Source organism: Vipera ursinii (assembly GCF_947247035.1).
Source record: "Vipera ursinii genome assembly, chromosome: 3".
Taxonomy (NCBI): domain Eukaryota; kingdom Metazoa; phylum Chordata; class Lepidosauria; order Squamata; family Viperidae; genus Vipera; species Vipera ursinii.
The window spans coordinates 46,969,484-46,987,001 of NC_139516.1; the positions used below are offsets into that span (position 1 = coordinate 46,969,484).

Consider the following 17,518-nt stretch of genomic DNA (forward strand, 5'->3'; position numbering starts at 1 on the left):
GACAAAGTCCTTTGGAGAAGCTGAATTAGTTATCGTTATTTCTTAACAATTATGGCAAGAAAGGTCATAAAATCAGGCATAACTCATTTAACAACCACCCGTCTTAGAAATGGACATTCTAGTCTCAATTGTGGTCATAAGTTGAGGACTTCCTTTATGTGAGAGCAGTCATTGTCACAATATATGACACTTATTTTTCTGACGTGGAGAAGGCCTATGCTATTTGAAATGGCAGAAGTCAGAGATGAATGCATTGTTTTCTTGGGCTTCATCTTTTTTCTTTCAGGGGGAGGGGAGAAAGTAAAGGAAACAGGGAGGGGCAGCTGGTAGTAATGAGAAGAGAGTGGGACTTATTTGAGGCTCCATAGGACGGATGAGCTAATCTTGTGAAGCCAGAGACTCCCGATCACGATTCTAACATTTGGTGGAACACAGGGTACTTATTCAACATTTTATGATGCTTTCTTTGCTGCTGGCCCACCCCGCAACTTGAAGTTTTTTTTATAGATATGGTTTGGAGCAGATTTTCAACTTCATATCAGAGATTCAGAATAGGCATGAAAAATAACTTCAAATCCATTTATTTTGAATTTGACATATTCTGTTGATGTTGGGTTCTGAATTTCAACCTATTAGAGGGGAAAGCACTCAGAATCTAAGCTCAGATGTAATATGGAAACTGTATATTTCTGATATGTTATAATTTACTGCAGGGGTATCTGTTTTTGTAGAAGGCACCAGCATGATCAGTACTTCCAAACCATTATTTTCAGCAGTTCTGGCATTGTTATATATAAGCTGGATGACTTGGGGCCAGTCACTCTCTAAGCCCAACCCACTTCATAAGTTGTGTAATAGAGAAACTATGAGGTGGCAACATTATATATAATGTATCCTCTTGAGTTGTACAAAATAATAGTGATGTATAAATCTGTAATAATACTGCTATTTTGTGATAACAGTTCATTTTTTATTTAATGTTTTGGAGTGCTGCTGGCTTCTTTTAAAAACACTGTGGGAGGAGGCAGCAACATAAGATAAACAGGTTTGACCTCTATCCCTTGTCAAGGTTGTTTTAGATTTAGATGAAATAGTTGGGTATACCACCACCCTGTACCAGGCTTTGCTGTTGATAAAAACTATAGCCACAACAGTTCCACTGCTGTTTTCTCTGCTTAGCAAAGATAACATTATTTCTGGAATTCAGTGTGCTTTTATATTAATATGAAGACTGTTGTACATCTATACATTCCTCTCTTTTATGTTTCTTTCTCCTGTTAATAAGTCCTATGTTTCTGAGATAGTGAGTGCAGAGAATATGCTTCTTGTTACGATGCATTGGCTTCAGATATGAAATGGAATTTCAGTTATGTTCTTACATATGCATAGCAAGGGAATCTTCTGGCAATTTTTCCCAGTAAATGACATAACTACAAGGTCTTCTGAACAGTGGATCAATTTATTTCAGATTCATATAGATTCATCAGATCTATATAATTAAAGTTCTAGGGAAATTTAAGAAATGCAAAATAGGTTTTCACAGATATTTAGTTTAATTGCTTAAACGATAGTCTCTTTGCTTATAGTAGTGACTAGATACTTGATTGGAGGCATAGGATTAAGGATATTTTTACTTGTCCTGTGCTGTGATAAGTGGAGAAGAAAGCCATTCCCTATATCAGTTTTGAATTACCTTGGTTCTAGGCAGGTTTTCCTTGGTTTTACAAAAATGCAGAGTCTGACCATACAGTGTTTATGTCTTGAACAGAAATCAGCCTTCAGTAACATAGTCCAGTGATTGTTTATTACATGACTAATGGTCAGGTGAATGAAAAAGTGTCAAAGACTGAAATATCAGAATGATTCCATTCCAAGACCGTAACTTATATCATTGGCATGAAGTGGCTGATAAGATATGAGAAATGAGACCCAGTGATCAAAGAACAAACCCCCATTCTCATAGATCATGGGTGTCAAACTCGCCACGTCACGTGACGTGTTGCAACATATCGTGACTCTTTTTGCATTGCCGGCAATGGGGTGGGCACGGCTTCGGTATGATGAAACCGGCCTGAGGGCCGGCAGTTTCACACCCCTGTCATAGATTATGACATAATGGGATATTATTATTGGAAGACAGAATTCTGGAGAATTAAGAAAATTGCCTGTCTCAGTGTCTCCTTCCCCAGTACAGTACAGTAATGACGAATGCACTGTTGGAAAAAATAAAAGACCAAGTTAGGGGCAGATTATGATGGAGAAAATCTGTGTGGTCACTAAGAGCCATCCCAAAATTGATGGTGTGATCTTTAAGCCAGTTATGAGCACCCAGAGGTTACAAAACTTTAATGGAACAAAGCATTCTTTACTCTCATTTTCACTTGTGCTCACTTATTTGACTCTTACAACTAGAGTTGGCCATGTATATCTAGCTAAGAGCATGGAGGACCTCTATCTCAGGGCTTTTCAACCCGTGATATGGGTACCACCTGTGGTACATTGGCACCTGACAGGTGGTACACAACCATCCTAGAAAAGTGGTAGTGGGGGAGGGGAATGAGCTGAACCGGTGGCAGCACCACATAAGCCTGAGCGAGAGATGGCTGGAGCTGCAGGGCTGTCAGGGCCTAGCTGGAGCCCGGCGCTGATCCTGGTGCTTCTGCTGAGCCCAGAAGAAGCGCCAATCAGCTGGAATGTTGCAGCATCTCAAGGTTCTTGTGATTTACAATCAGATGCTTGGCAACTGATTCATATTTATGATGGTCACAGTGTTCCAGGGTCATGTGAAATGACCAAAACCTGCTGCAACCACCCAGCAGACGGGGGTGGGGGGGTGGGGGGGGTGGGGGGAGAAATAAAAACCAAACAACTCCCCACCCCACCCCCGCTGCCAATCCGCAACAGAAATGCTCACAACAATGAAAACCTCGGACAGGAGGAAGAGCGCTGCTTGGCTGTGGCTTGGGGGGCACTTTCTTCAGTGCCATTGTAACTTCGAACAGTCACTAAGCGAACTGTTGTAAGTCAAGGACTACCTGTACTTCATCACTTTTTTCCTTTTTTTTTGGTCATCAAGTTTTTGACACCTTGCTAGGTGACTGGTGGTACTTGGATGTTGCCATATCCTAAAAGTGGTTCAATGAGTGAAAAGGTTGAAAAGCCCTACTCTATCTGACAGAGAATCTCCACTGGAATGTTTTCTTTACATCTCTTTTAATTTGCCAGTTTGGTCAAATTGCCTTATACAACATTAATTTAAAAGCTGTCACTTTAAATGTTTGTCTTTCCAGTCAGCATCCTCATTTTACATGATCTGTTTTTCTAACTCCTGGAGTTAGTTTTTCTATTCACAGAAATTTGATATGCCAATGATAAGATGTGAACAAATTGTTTCTTGAGCTCTTTTATTCTCATACTTTACTATATTCATATCACGATAGTTTATTTCAGCTCAATAAGCACTTTTACCTGTTTGAAGGATTTCTTTATTAGTCACGATTGTAAATAATACTTATTTTTTGATTACCCAGAATATACCAAATGAATACTTTTGGAGGGATACTTGGGACATGCCACAGAATCAATTTCCAGGAAGACCCCCTCCAGGGAGACGCCCCCCTCCATGGTGGAACCAACACTGTCCAGAGCAAGAGAAGTATGTTACTTCCTCAGCTTACATTATTTAGTCACATCTTTTATTTTCTAGGTAGTTTCAGTTGTTGTTTTTAAAAACATGAAGCTACTTTAAAATTCTTAAAATAGCAGAATGAAAAGCAATAAAGCATGCATAAATAAATAAATAAATGAATGAATAAATGCATGCATGCCCCATGATACTATTTATTTAACAAAGCATGGGCAAATTATTTTTCACTAGGGACTTAAAATTCATTAGTGTAGACCAGGGGTAGGCAACCTTGGCTCTTTTAGGACTCGTGGACTTCAACTCCCAGAATACCTGAGCCAGCCCTGCTGGCTCAGGAATTCTGGGAGTTGAAGTCCACGAGTCCTAAAAGAGCCAAGGTTGCCTACCCCTGGTGTAGACATTACACAGACCTGGGAAGAACATTTCAGAACTGGAGTGCCCCCACTGGAGAATCCCAGTCATTGGTTGCTAAGCCATGTAGGCCTGAATATATTAAAACCAATATTTCAAATTAGGACTGGAAATGCTTGGAAAACCAGAAAATCTTAAATTATTTTTGCAAAATATTTTTCAGACAACATATGCCCCATGTGTTTCTGAAGTACCTGTTAAGGACAATCCCACATACAGTGCATTGCATTTTATTACTTGAGATAGATGTAGCATTTATCAAGCAGAACGCCTTTGGTCAAAGTTGAACTCATCTCCAGCCAGGTGCTGAAAATATATTTTTTTTATTCAAACGAGAAAAACTGCGTAAGCCACAATAATAGTAGAAGACAATAATAATAATAATAATAATAATGATGATGATAATGATAATGATAATAATAAGTTGGAAGGGACCAAGTCATCTACACTGAGCAGATCCTATAGTTCACAGGCTTCATAAACAAGGAGACGTCCCCCCCCGCCCCCAAAGGAGTCCCCTACAGGCTCACAACCAAAGCACCTTCTTGCAGAATAGCACAAAGTTACCATGAGGCAGGCAGCATCTTTGATAAAGCCTCGCCTTGCATCACATCAGCTGGGCGCTTCTGTAAAAAAACAGAAAGGTAAGTTGCTGCTGGGCCCTGGAGCTGGCTGAGTAGTACGCTGAGTCCTACAAGTCTCTGGGGTGGCTGGGTGGAAAGTAGGCTGAGGCCTATGAGCTGCACCTGCCCTCTGTGTTTCGGTAGAGTCTGCTGCCTGGCTTCAGACTCCCTTGGGGGCTGAATGGGAGGTTTGCCAAGGCCTATAAGTCACAACTGTCCTTCGTCTGCTGCCCTGCTTTCGTCTCCCTTGGGTGGCTTTATTGGCAACAGGCCAAGGCCTGCAGTAATCCGGTGGGATGGGTGGGCAAGATAGATGGGAGGATCCTGCAGTGTCCCTGAAGTCAGTCATAAGGGTGAACAACCGCAGAAGAACTGTAGTTGTCATAAGTTTGAAACTGGTTTATCTGTTTGTCATAACTTCAATCCGTCGCTGAGCGACTGGTTGTAAGTCAAGGACTACCTGTATTTTCAACGGAAACGAAGGCAGATACTACAGAATGAAGCCTGTGTTTGTTTGTACTTCTGCAGGCCCTACAACATCGGTTTTGATAATAACATCCGAGGTTCCTACCAGAGGCGTCCTTACCATGGTCGTTATAAAAGATCTAAAAAGGGCTTCTCAAAAGGTTTGTGGGAGTAAAAGACTGTTATGCACTCCAAGCAAAAGAGAATGAAAGAGGAGGAAGCCTCCAAATGGTACAGAATAAGTGTAACCAGGGCTTTTTTTCTCATAGAACACTCAGAAGGGAGTTCCGGCACCTTTTTTGGATGGAACCTTGTAGGGTAGGCAAGGCGGGTTGTATGACATGTGTGAGTTCTGGCACCTTTTTCTTTTACAAAAAAAAGCACTGAGTGTAACCATGTAACAAAATATGTAAATTTGATTTGGATTTTTGGATTTCAGTAATAACCCTTAATTTAAAAAGTTTGTTAGTCCCATTGTAAAGAAGGTAATTTTCTTTCTTTTCTGTTTTTTTAAACTTTGGAATGAATGAAGTTTATTGCATCACCAATATACACGGCCGGAACAGATAATACACTCCACTTGGTCACCACGGTTGACAAGACACGCACTACTGCATATATTTAAAAAGTGACATACCCTCTGCTTCTTCCAAATTCAGTGGTGGGTGGGTGTTTTTTTCAGTCTGAGCAAAGCAGTCTTCCCTTGGGGCAAGATGGTCTTCTCTTAAGCTTTTCCCAGGCTCTCTTTTTTAATTTAAAAGAATTGTGCTTTCCTACAGTTCTTCCTTCGCCTGTGAGTGCTTGGTTTCCTGCATTAGTAGTTACAGGCGCAGTGTGTTTTAATGATGCTCCTTTCTCCTTGTCTTTCCCCTTTTTGGAAATACTGTCTTCCAGAATCACCCTCTGTCCATCAAGGCTGGAGATGGGGGCCCCAAGGAGTCTTGCTCACCATTTAGTCTTGCCACAAGGTTAAGATTCAGTCCGTATTTTGCAATGACTGGACACATAACCTCTGTGATCAGCTTGGTAGGTTTAGCCTTTAAACCAACCGATCTACTTATAGGGATGAGGTCAAGCCAAAATAAAGCCCTCCTTTCTAAGTGAAGAATGTAATTTTCTCATGAACTGATTCCAAAGCAACTTACCGTAGTTAGGATGATTCATTTGCCTGACTGAAACTTTGAAATAAAAACTATGACACTGAACCCCAGATAAAGGAATCACATGTTAGCTAGCATATTATGTGTATAGAGATATCTGTATGATTATTCTGATTCAGTGTGTCATGCAGACCCAGAAAATTGAGTCAACTAAGTCATCCATGGCTTATTTAACCATGGATAAGAATGAAATGAAAATATGTTTACAGAAAACTACCAAATATGTAGCAGATATTGCCTTAAAATTGGTAGGCGTTACAGCACATGCTCTAACAGACTGTCCATTATGACTATTACTTCCATGATTTCTCAATCCAGGATTCAATTTTTAAGATGTGCCATCAGTCTTATGTTCAGGAAAGCAGCATTTAAATTTTAAGGGAGCAACCTTGCTTTTCCTGGTTCTAGTATAGTAGCCAAAACAAAACAGCAAAATTTAAATCTGTTTCTTTTAACTCTTTGAATGGTTCCTCCCTTCTACTATTTTTAACTTTCAGCACAACAATATAGCTGTGTGTGACTGAGATCCCAATATTTTTTCACAAGCTCTTAAAAGAATAATAACACAAAGTTGTTCCAAATGTTTGGTCTCTTAGCTCAAGGAATTCAGTGGAAACTTCCTAATTTCATTTAACTGTTTCTCTTTCTGCAGGAAGAGGTAATTTTCAAAAGTCATCAAGTTCTCCCTGCTTAGTCAATGTCATGGTAAGAAATAATTCTTCAGGAACAGTGTGTATTTTTATACCAAATATATTCAGACATACTGTTTGTATGTTTGTGGATATCTGGGGAGGCAAGGGGAACAAATACTGAGATATGCATGATAATACCACACTTTTGACATGATTTATGTCCTTATCTCAAGTCTCTTCATGCAATTATACAATTGCAGTATTTGCACCTCATTTTGACATAGTGCAGTTTGTTGTGATTACTGTTGCATGCCAGTTGGGAAATGCAAACAATCTTACTATTATGTGAAAGAAAATACAATACTGGAGTCTCAGTGGGGAATACTCAAAAAGATACAAATAAAGACAAATGCAGCTTAAAGATACATAAAGTATTACAATGGTAGCTTTTGACCATTAAATAATTGTTTAGAGCAGGGTTCCCCAATCCCTGGTCCATGGAACAGTACTGGGCCGCGGCATGCCAGCAACTGGTCCGCACAAACAAGCAAAGCCACATCCGTGGGATGCAGGCAGCACACAAAACCACACACTCTCCAGTCCACAGAAAAACCTTCACGGAACTGGTCCCTGGTGCCCCAAAGGTTGGCGACCTCTAGTTTAGAGCAGTTACTATTGCTTTCTTAACTATTTCCCTGTTTCAGTGCCCCAAATAATTATGTTTCTTAATGTTTGGAAATTACAAGCAAAGCCAGATTACTATTTCAGTTAATGAAGCTAGACATAAAGGCCTAAGCAAAATAGAATACAGACTTACAATCATTTAGTGAAAGTTCAAAATTACAGTGGCACTGAAAAGAGTGACTTAGATCAGTCCTTGTACTTTCTACCATTTCTCACCTGTTTCTCACTCTTACAATTGTTGCAGTGTTCCTGTGGACATATGATCAGAATTCAGACACTTGGCATCTGGCATGTATTTATGATGTGATGTGATCACCTTTTGCAACCTTCTGATAAGCAAAGTCAATGGGGAAGCCAGATTCACTTAACAGTCATGTTACTAACTTAACAAGTGCAGTGATTCACTTAACAATTATGGCAAGAAAGGCTGTAGAATGGGGCAAAACTCTTAACAACTCTCTTAGCTATGGAAACTTTGGGCTCAGCTGTGATCATAAGACTTACAACCTTTCATTTAATGGCAGCTTGAAGTTACAATGATACTGAAAAAAGTGACCTATGATTGGTCCTTGCACTTACGACATTGCAGCATCCCCATGGGCAAGTGATCAGAATTTGAACACTTGGCAACTGGTAAGGATTTATGACAGTTGCATCCTCAGCAGGCCATGTGGTTGCCACTTGCGACCTTCCCAGCTGGCTTCCAACAAGCAAAGTCAATCGGAAAAAATGGATTTGTTTAACTATCATGTAATTCAGTGAATTATAGTGATGCATTTCACAACCATGGCAAAAAAGGACATAAAATCAGGTGGGATTCACCTAACCTCCCAGTTTAGTAATGAAAATTCTGTTCCCAGTTGTGGTCATAAGCCAAAGACTACCTGTACAGTTGTAGTGTTTATGAGAAAGTAATGGTGTGAAGGCATAGTGGTGTGATCTACTTTTTCTCTGATAGCATTTATAAACTCCGTATTGTCCTATATCCCCCATTACTGTTTGCCTTTGCACTCTGTATTTCTTTTTATCTACCTACTACCAGCCTTACCTTGTACTGACCTTGATACTTACACACCTGATGTCCTAAGCCTATACTGTTTTATCTCATCCTTATTGTTATGAACAGATAGATGTATGGCTCCAAAAGGAAGGATGGATGAGTTGATAATGTCAAGAAAAAACATCTTTCCTGGAATGTTCTTGGCAGGCTTTCCAGGTGCTAAATCAGATTAGTTTCCCTCACTTACAAAAATATATGTAAGCCAAGATAAGTTAGGATGGGATGGGAATTTCATTGTTTTAGTGTTCCAGCTGGGGTCCTTTCTGCAATCTTTTTCACAGTTCTTGTTAGCAGAAAGGACATATAGGTATTCACTTTAATCAACTTTTGAGCACTTTGTTCTTTGACAGTGTATATTGTATTGCATCCTAAATAATCTCTGGCCATTAGGTGTCAGAACAATAAAGGCAGAATGTCTGTATATATTTTTTTCTCCCAATAAAGTTCCTCTGTTTTTTAAAGTTTCCTAACATGCCACTTCATTTGCTAGAAGATTCACTTATTAAGCACAGAGTAGTCTTGCTGAAAATAATAGTCACGTGAGACTCTTCTGTTGCAGCCAAAGAAAACATCTGAGAAGGTGAAAAATCAGCCAGAAGATTCCAAGAAATTTAAACAGGACAAGGGAAATACTGCAACTTCAGTGAAAAAAGATGTTCCATCCGAGGTAATAATAGGAAAAGATTTAGAATATTTGTATAATAAGCTGATGAGTTCCCAAACCATAAAAGGATGTTGGCAATACTAACTTCTATATCTTGTCCTAAACAGAGTTTGAGGAGGAGAGGGAGGAGATTCAGTTCAAACCATAGTTCATATTCAAGTACATATAAAGTTGATGAGCTTCTATTTTTTCAGCACTTTTAGCATATTAGGGGCTGGTAGATAATATAATTTCCAAAGAAGGTTTCTCAAAAATCAGTCATAGATCTTGAATTTTTATGCATTGGTGATTTCAGCTTTAATTTATTTGAGAGAGGAGACCTTCACTTCCCAGTAAAAAAACAGCATTTTGTTCTTGGGGTGGGGGTGGGGAATAGGTTTGCTTTTAAAATCTTTCTGTGTTCTAAATAAATGCTGCAGGTCAAACCAAATAATAGTCAGCCTGCTGAAGAGTCTCCTAGCCAGACTGCCTCTGTTGCATCTCCTGGAGCTGCTGCAGAAGAATCACCATCTGGAATTACAAAAGTCCCTCCTCACACCCAGAGTGAAGATATTGCACTGGTATGAACTATTTCCTCCTTTTATTTGCTCTTTTGATGAAGTCCTTCCCTGTGATAACACCGTTATTATGTCTCATTAATTCTGCTTGCAGGTTTCTTTGATTTTGTGCTATGAGTATCTGTATTTTGCTTTATTTTCTCAGTGTTTCCGACAGACTTATCTAACTTCTTGCAGATATGTAGTAGAACAAACATTAGAACTTTCTCTGATTCCCAAAACCTATTTAGTTTTTAGCAGCGGCTACAGTGGTGTGTGTTTTCATTTTCTTTAGAAGATTTCTGATCTGCAGCTGTAGTTTAGGTAAGCATAAACTGTGTCTAGAATTTAAACAATTTTCATTCATATTGCATTAATCTTTGTTTAATTTGTATTAAGCAGAATACATGCACCTTCCAAAGATAGAAAAATGCCTGATATCTAGAATTTAAATAATACAAAATGTAAATTATGTTATTATTATCTAATGATACTTAAGATTCATGGCCGTTTATTTTCTACCATGATTAACACAAACAACATTATGTGAATCTGTGTAACAACTTCAAGAAACGTATACTAAGATAGGTCATAAGTTTTATAATTAAATGAAGAAAAAGGAATACATAATCAAGAGGATTTTCTCAATTTATGAGGCTCCCTAAATTTAAAAGCATATCAAGTTTATGTTGGACTGCTTGATAATGGTAGCTTTAGATTTACAATAAAATAAAAATGCAGCAATTGTTTTATTTGAATTCAGAATAAGTTACTAAATGATGATGATGAAGAATCAGTAGGGTTTAAGAAAATAATTGGCCTGGTTTGTTTGTTTGTTTTTTAAAAAATTCATAATAAGGGTAACATACTGAAAATAATGAACTACAAGAATTTTAGATACTACTGAAATATTGTAGTCGTTTCAATGTATACATTCAATATTCATATACATGTTTAGTGTTAAACACTTTAGTATTTCCCCAGTGCATGTCTTCTACTCCAGCCCTGAATAGCCTCTTCTATCCTCTTTAACTATTGTGAACACTTTCCAGATTGAAATAGCCTAACAGGAAGTGAAACTCCCAGGCAGCAGCAAGAACAAAAGCTGAGTTTCAGCCACACACAAAAGAGGCAGAGGAGGGAGCTGCTTTAGGGAGAGAAAGAAAGAGAAAGATAGGTTGGCTTGGGAAGGAAATGAAAGAGGCAAGAAGAGAAGAGTTTAGGCAGCTGATAGACCCACTTAAAGAGATACAGTCTCCAGAAGTGACTCATTCAATTCTAAAGTTTTCAGAACATGGGGAGGGTGGAGGTGGTCCCAAAGGCATGAAAATTCCCAAGTTGTCAGAGGAAGAAGACATAGAAGCCTATTTTATCATATTCAAAGAGTGGTTACCTCTTTTAAATGGCCTGAGAGGGAATGGATGGTCAGGGTAGCCCAGGGGTGTCAAGCCCGATCGCATTGTGGGAGATATCATGACATATCGGGATTTGTTTTGCCTTTGTGGCATGGGGGTGGGCGTGGCCTGCGCAAGCCGGATGAGGCCTACGGGCCGCATGTTTAACATGCCTGGACTAGCCCATGTTTGTGGCATCCTGCAATCACATGACCACAATTTACGATGGACATTCTGGGCTCCATTACCTGTGGAGGATTACCTGTAAATGCAGATTGATATGGATGTATAATTCTGCCTATAATTAATCATAGATATTTGGCTAATAATTTTGAATAGTTTGCATTATTTGTAATTAATAATGAGACAGACAATATAAACTGAGGCTAAACCACAACCTTCTTCTGCTGAACTGGACTTGCCAATTTCTGCTCTCATCATAGCCTTGGTCCCATCACAAATCTTTGGCTTTTCATTGCTATTTAAAAATTCTCATTACTTACACAGAGCTGGATGTACAGTGTCTTGTATATAGAGTATTCTGGATTCTTTAGGCATAAGAGCTGCTGTACAAATAGAATTGCTTATTGAGGTATTTTGGAAAATGTCATAGGAATGAGGTACTTCCTAATAGAGAAGTCATGTTCCTGTCCTATGTTCAATAGAGTTTCTTGGAGAAAAGTATTTTTCTTTATGATTTATACATGCATAATGCTTGGATAGAGAGGCACTCCACTCAGTCATTCATGTTCTGGTCATGTCTGTTGGATTATTACAAAACACTGTGGCTACCCTTGAAAAGTAGCCAGAAGCTCATAGAACAGCATGGGTAGACTGTTGTTTTTCTGTGTCATATAATATATGCGGGTACATGCATAATTCTGCATTTATTTATTTTTTGGTCATATTTATGTAGTTTATATTGGAGGTGGTGATCCTTTGAGAGTTGAATGCAACAAAATTTCATTTAAATGTATGCCGATTAGTGTACATTTAAAGTGACAATAAAGTTTATTATTCTTATTCTCATAGCAACATCTGTGCTCTGCAGGCTGCATTGGGTGCTAGTCTGCTTCCAGGTCCAATTCAAAGTGTCATGACTGATAAAGGCCTGCATGGCATAAGACTAAGTTACCTAGAAAAGGTCCCATTACACTTTTCCATCCCACCTGATCAGGCAGGAGTAGTTTATTGCAGACCCCATCAGTTAAAAAACTCAGTGGTGGTGTATAGGAAGAGACTTTCTCTACCGTTGCCACTACCCTGTGGAATATTCTTTCCCCAGAGGTGACCATTTTCCTGGCCTTCCAAAAAGGAGTTAAAACAAGGCCGTGCGGCCTCATGTGAGGAGTCCAGAGGAATATGCAGCCAGGAAATTAGACTTTCCTTAGCCTTTTAACTAACTTTAATGGTGTTTAATCATTCTTGCCTCTTTCTAAATTTTTAAGTTTTACATACAGTGTTTTGTATTTCAATATTTTATTGTATACTGTGAGGAATAAAATTCAATTTCAAAGTTGTTGGAAAGCAAAACAAAGTTTTATTAAAAGCGTATGCACAAGAGGCCACACCTGAATCATTTCAGCATAAACTTTTATACCCTGTCCCGTAGAATTACGGCACATCGTTCCTTTCCAGACCCAGTTGATAGGTTTGGATTAGTCACATGCTTTCCCTTTAGCCCTGTCTTTTCTTTCGTCTGTGACATGATTCATGACATCCTGCTAACTCAGAATGTGCTTATCTGTAAGATGATCCTGTCTACCTAAACTGGATAATTGCAACAATTACAAATTACTTACGTTTCCTGTAAGAGTGCATGTTTTTCATCCAGAAGCTATGTATGTAACAGAGTTCATACTTCAGTTAAACATGGCTGTTCTTTGGCTCGTATAATAGTTATACTTTAAAATACTAACTTTAGTATAAATTGGATAATATGTCATTCATAAACTAAATGCTATTCTACAGTAGTGTGCACTATTCTAAAAGTATGCTCTGAGTCAGTGTATATAGTCCCTCTCTGTTCCTCCAGCTTACTACATCTCCTTTTCTAAAAGTACCTTAGCTAAGTGCCTCTACATGCCTATTCCTTAAGCAGAAATGGAAAATTACAACATGTACATTTATTGCGTATCTCACATATACTGCTCAGAATCCCTCTGAGCATTTCAGAAATGTAAAAAAACAAAACAATAACGTATTGGAATTAAAACTGATTTCAAACTCCAAATGTGCTTAGTTGACAAGCAAAATAAACCAATAACATCTTATGGAAATCTCAAACACAGCTTGCCTCTGTTGTTCTTTGCTGCCCATTCTGTGCCATCCTCCTGTTGAAAATTAAGATGCTACCACACTTCTGTCACCAGATGCTTCTATTTCATTGTTTTTAAAGCCCATAGGCACCCCAATTAAACAGTTTTTCCACCTCTTTCTTAAGATGTAAGCTGAAGCAATACTCTTGAGTTTATTTCTTCTGTTTTTGTTTTGACGTGTTTTCTCAAATCTCTGCAGAATTTCTCTCACAGCTTTCGTTACCTACTCTTATCTTCTCCCTCTCTTCAAATCAGTTTTTCTTGAGAATGGACATTCCACTCAGATATATTTTAATTTGAAAGTAAAATTGATTTACCAAAGAAGTCAGTAAGTAATGGTGATGATGGTGAGACAAAAGTATTTTGCTTTTCTATTTTGTTATATAGTGGTGGGATTCGTACCTGTTTGGCAGAACCAATGTCTAATTTTTTTGTTGAGTTCGGTGAACCAGTTATGATAAATCTGAATCTCCACTCCTAGTCTTCCCATCTCCAGTTTTTCCATGTTTTTTTTCAATCCGAAAATATTATGAGAGCATATTATACCAAACTTGAGTTGTATATTTCTTTTACTAGGAAGATGCTATTATGCTGTACTCTAGATTATGAACATCTCATTCCAGAAAATATTCTTTATTAAGTTATGATTTTTAACTAATGAGGATATATAATGAGCCTATCTTCTTCCTTACTTCTGTCTCATTAATCCTTTGGGGAGGGGAAGCTAACATAGTGATCATGAAGTAAGAGAATGCTGGCAGATGGGAATTCCACAGTAATCTGTGTTTACTCTAGTGCTAATAGCAACATTAGGAAGGAGGGAGGAGACTTGCTAACTGTTCTTGTATGCCAACCTCTACCTCACAAATTGTCTCTTCTCCCCTATTTCCCTCGCTGGCTCTTATCCTAGAAATAACTTTGAAAGGCAAAAATTCCAAGGAAACTCTTAATGGTAAAATACATATCTACATCCTGATAACTAAATATAAATATATGTATAATTCTGAATAATAAAGTAGTACAAGTCAGTATTAAAAACTAAACACAAAAAAATGCCAAAATACAGTACAAGACACTCATCCACTTGCTTACAGAATTGCATACCTTTCTGGAGAGGAAACCAAAAGTAAGCACCAGATTTCAGCACAAGTGTTGTAAATTGTGGTCACATGGCTAAGGGTCACTGCAAATGGCCATAAATGTAGGCCAGTTGCCAAGTTCCAAAATGCAGTCATGTAAACCGCAGGAGGGGTTGACACCAGAACTTTGAAACTGGGTCGTGAGCCCCTTCTGGGGGGGTTTGTCATAACTTCTGAATGATTGCTAAACAACCGGTCATAAATCAGTGACTCCTTGTTATTCTGCAAGGTGAGGGGTGCCACAGAGAAGACTTGCTGACTCACCCAAACCCTATGAATTTCATTAAGAGAGACATCTTTAAGCAGACTTGCTTCTGATCATGGATAAACGGGCTGCTTGTATTTTGGCAAAGCATTATATCCTGGTGCTGTGACATTTAGGGCTTAAAGAAACAACAAAAACTTTAGCTCCATATACTGTAGAGTAGAACATTCTGATCCACGTAAGGTCATAATTAGAATGCCAGCTAAAGCTGAACAAAGGTTTCCTTAACCACAACTTCTAGCTACTGTTAAAGCAAGAGTTGCACATCCAGGAGGGTCTCCAAGTCTGTAATTAAAGGGTAAAAGGGGAAAAAATTTTTCCAGATAGTAATGTACCCAGTGGTATAGAAATATTTTTCTTCAAGTCTTCTATGTTAAGTTTAGTTAGTATTAAACTGGGGTTTTTCCCTTCTTTTTTTTAAAAAAAAATCTTCAGGATAAACTGAAAAATTGTGACGCCACTGAAGATCTTCTCAGTCAAACTGTCTCTATTTTGTCTCCTGAAGTATCTACAGAAGATAAAACACCATCTTGTAGCACAGAAGTCCTTCACAACATTGAGGAGGAAGATTCTGTATTGGTACAAATATTTCCTTTATTTTGCTAAGGAATTGTTTTTCATGACATGTTAGTCTAAATAAGTAACATAACTTTTCTTTGTTGTCAGAGATGTTTCCATTCAGTTACTTATTTGCTAAAAAATCTGGGAGTACTTCTACAAGTTTGCACTTTTTGTTTTTCACTGGTCTGTGATTGTGAGGCAGGTTATTTTCTTTGTTCTCTTGTAAGAGTACAGGTTGCCATGATTTGAAATAATCCCAAAGAGAATGAGGGTGGGTGGGTAGTCTTAGTATAGATTTCTAATGAAGAACTAACTTTATTGGACAAGTTTAAACAACAAATTGCTCTGATCATATTAAAAAGCATTGAAAGGATTTTATTATGCTTAAGGTTGATGTTAGCAGTATTGATATTTAGTAGTGATACTTTGTAATCATCTTGGTTTATGTGCAAGCAGCTTTGTAGGTGCTTTATATTGGGAAATTAGTTATATAAAAGCAAATGTTTCATGCATTAGTGTTGTGATTCAGGGTCAGCCTGTGGGTTTGGCAGTTGGGTCGGATGATTCAGAGGAGGAGGAGGAGGGGTTTGGAGAGCCTGCAGAGGACAGTTCTGAGGCTTCGCAGAGCTCTCAGCCAGGCCCCTCCCATCTGGTTACTAGCAGTCCCAGCTGTGTGAGCCTGACAGCGTGGATGAAGATGACCCACAGCTGGCCCTGTTCAAGGACGCCCAACGCAGGAGGCAGTCAATCAGGAGTAAACAGAGGAAGGCAATGGGGCACCTTGGAAGGAGGCAAAAAGAAGCCACGCCTTGAAACTGTTTAAAAGGGGAATGTGTGGGAGGGCTGGTTTGCTGAAGGCAACCGTTCGAATAGCTCCTGTTTTAGTGGTTCGTATTTTGTTTTGCTCAGTTTGCTCTGTTTTGGATCTGTTTTGTGTAAATACTGGTAAATTTGGCGGGCTTACTTCCAGCCTTTTTGCCTTTTGTAAAGGGGTTGTCCCTGCCTTTTCTGCAGGGCCGGTAGTAGGCTGGAACAGAAGAGTTAGGTACAGGGGATTGCTTACATGAAAAGAGCATGGGGAGGGGAGGGGGAAAAGGAGTTATGATGGAGCCTGGGTTGTTGTGTATGAGTCATCATCTAGGAATTATTTTTCTGTACCTTTTGGTTCCTAGTACCAAGACCAGATCTCTTTGTTCTGGAAAGGTATAAAAGGTGGAAAACATCTTTACTGGTTGTTGCCTTCATCTCTCTACCAGCCACGAAGAGAGATGTGGCCACCCAACTCTATTTTGATCAAAATAAAAAGTTGTTTGCTTGCTGAAACCTCGGCTCAAGAGTTTCTTTTGGCTCTTAAATTCCTGAGTAATGCTGGGGCCATTGTGAGGCTAAGTGTAAAACTTTACAGCATGTTTGCCAGGTCCATTTTAAAGCAGAAGTGGTTGAAGCTTTGTGAAGTTTCTGTGGATATTTGAGCTAATTTTTTGTATGGATAGTAAATATGTATTATTTGCATTTATTAATGGATCAGTTATTTAAATTATTTTTCTATCCTTTTTATAATTGCTATTGAGAAACAGTGAAAATGCATTATTTACAAACTTATCTTTTTTGTTGTTGCGTGTGTCATTAAGGGATTGTTCTTTGTTTAATATTTGATCAATACCTGATTCTTTCCAATCCTCAAACTTCAATCTTTCTTTTTCCTGCAGCAGCAAGCCAGCCAATCTGCACAAGATTTCAGCTTTGTTTGTTCACCCACAGCTGTAGAAATACCATTCCTGTCAGACAATGCTAATGATGATCAGTCTGAGAGAGAAGAAATTGAGATGGTATTAAATTATTGTTTTCTTCTTGCTGCATAAATATTATGAATAAGAAATTACATTCTGCTGCCTTAGTGTATCTGCATCACTTGTACCTAGATTTCTAACTGAGAGATATCCCTTGAACTACTTGTATA

At 38.6% G+C, this 17,518-nt stretch overlaps 1 protein-coding gene across 5 annotated transcripts in view; it reads left to right on the forward strand.

The window, feature by feature from the left end:
* The window catches only part of LOC310638631 (uncharacterized protein), a 42,158-nt gene that overhangs the window by 12,816 nt on the left and 11,824 nt on the right, over nucleotides 1–17,518 (forward strand). For 2 of the 5 annotated variants that reach the window (XR_014492144.1, XM_083359848.1), the window contains exons 3-9: nucleotides 3,531–3,655; nucleotides 5,209–5,306; nucleotides 6,958–7,010; nucleotides 9,241–9,348; nucleotides 9,765–9,905; nucleotides 15,433–15,576; nucleotides 17,268–17,387. Coding sequence is in view for 4 of the 5 variants with exons in the window: in XM_083359848.1 (XP_083215974.1) it covers nucleotides 3,531–3,655; nucleotides 5,209–5,306; nucleotides 6,958–7,010; nucleotides 9,241–9,348; nucleotides 9,765–9,905; nucleotides 15,433–15,576; nucleotides 17,268–17,387 (789 nt within the window). In the remaining variant the exon portion in view is untranslated. The remainder of the gene's footprint in view (nucleotides 1–3,530; nucleotides 3,656–5,208; nucleotides 5,307–6,957; nucleotides 7,011–9,240; nucleotides 9,349–9,764; nucleotides 9,906–15,432; nucleotides 15,577–17,267; nucleotides 17,388–17,518) is intronic. The other 3 variants (XM_083359849.1, XM_083359850.1, XM_083359851.1) reach the window with 3 other exon arrangements.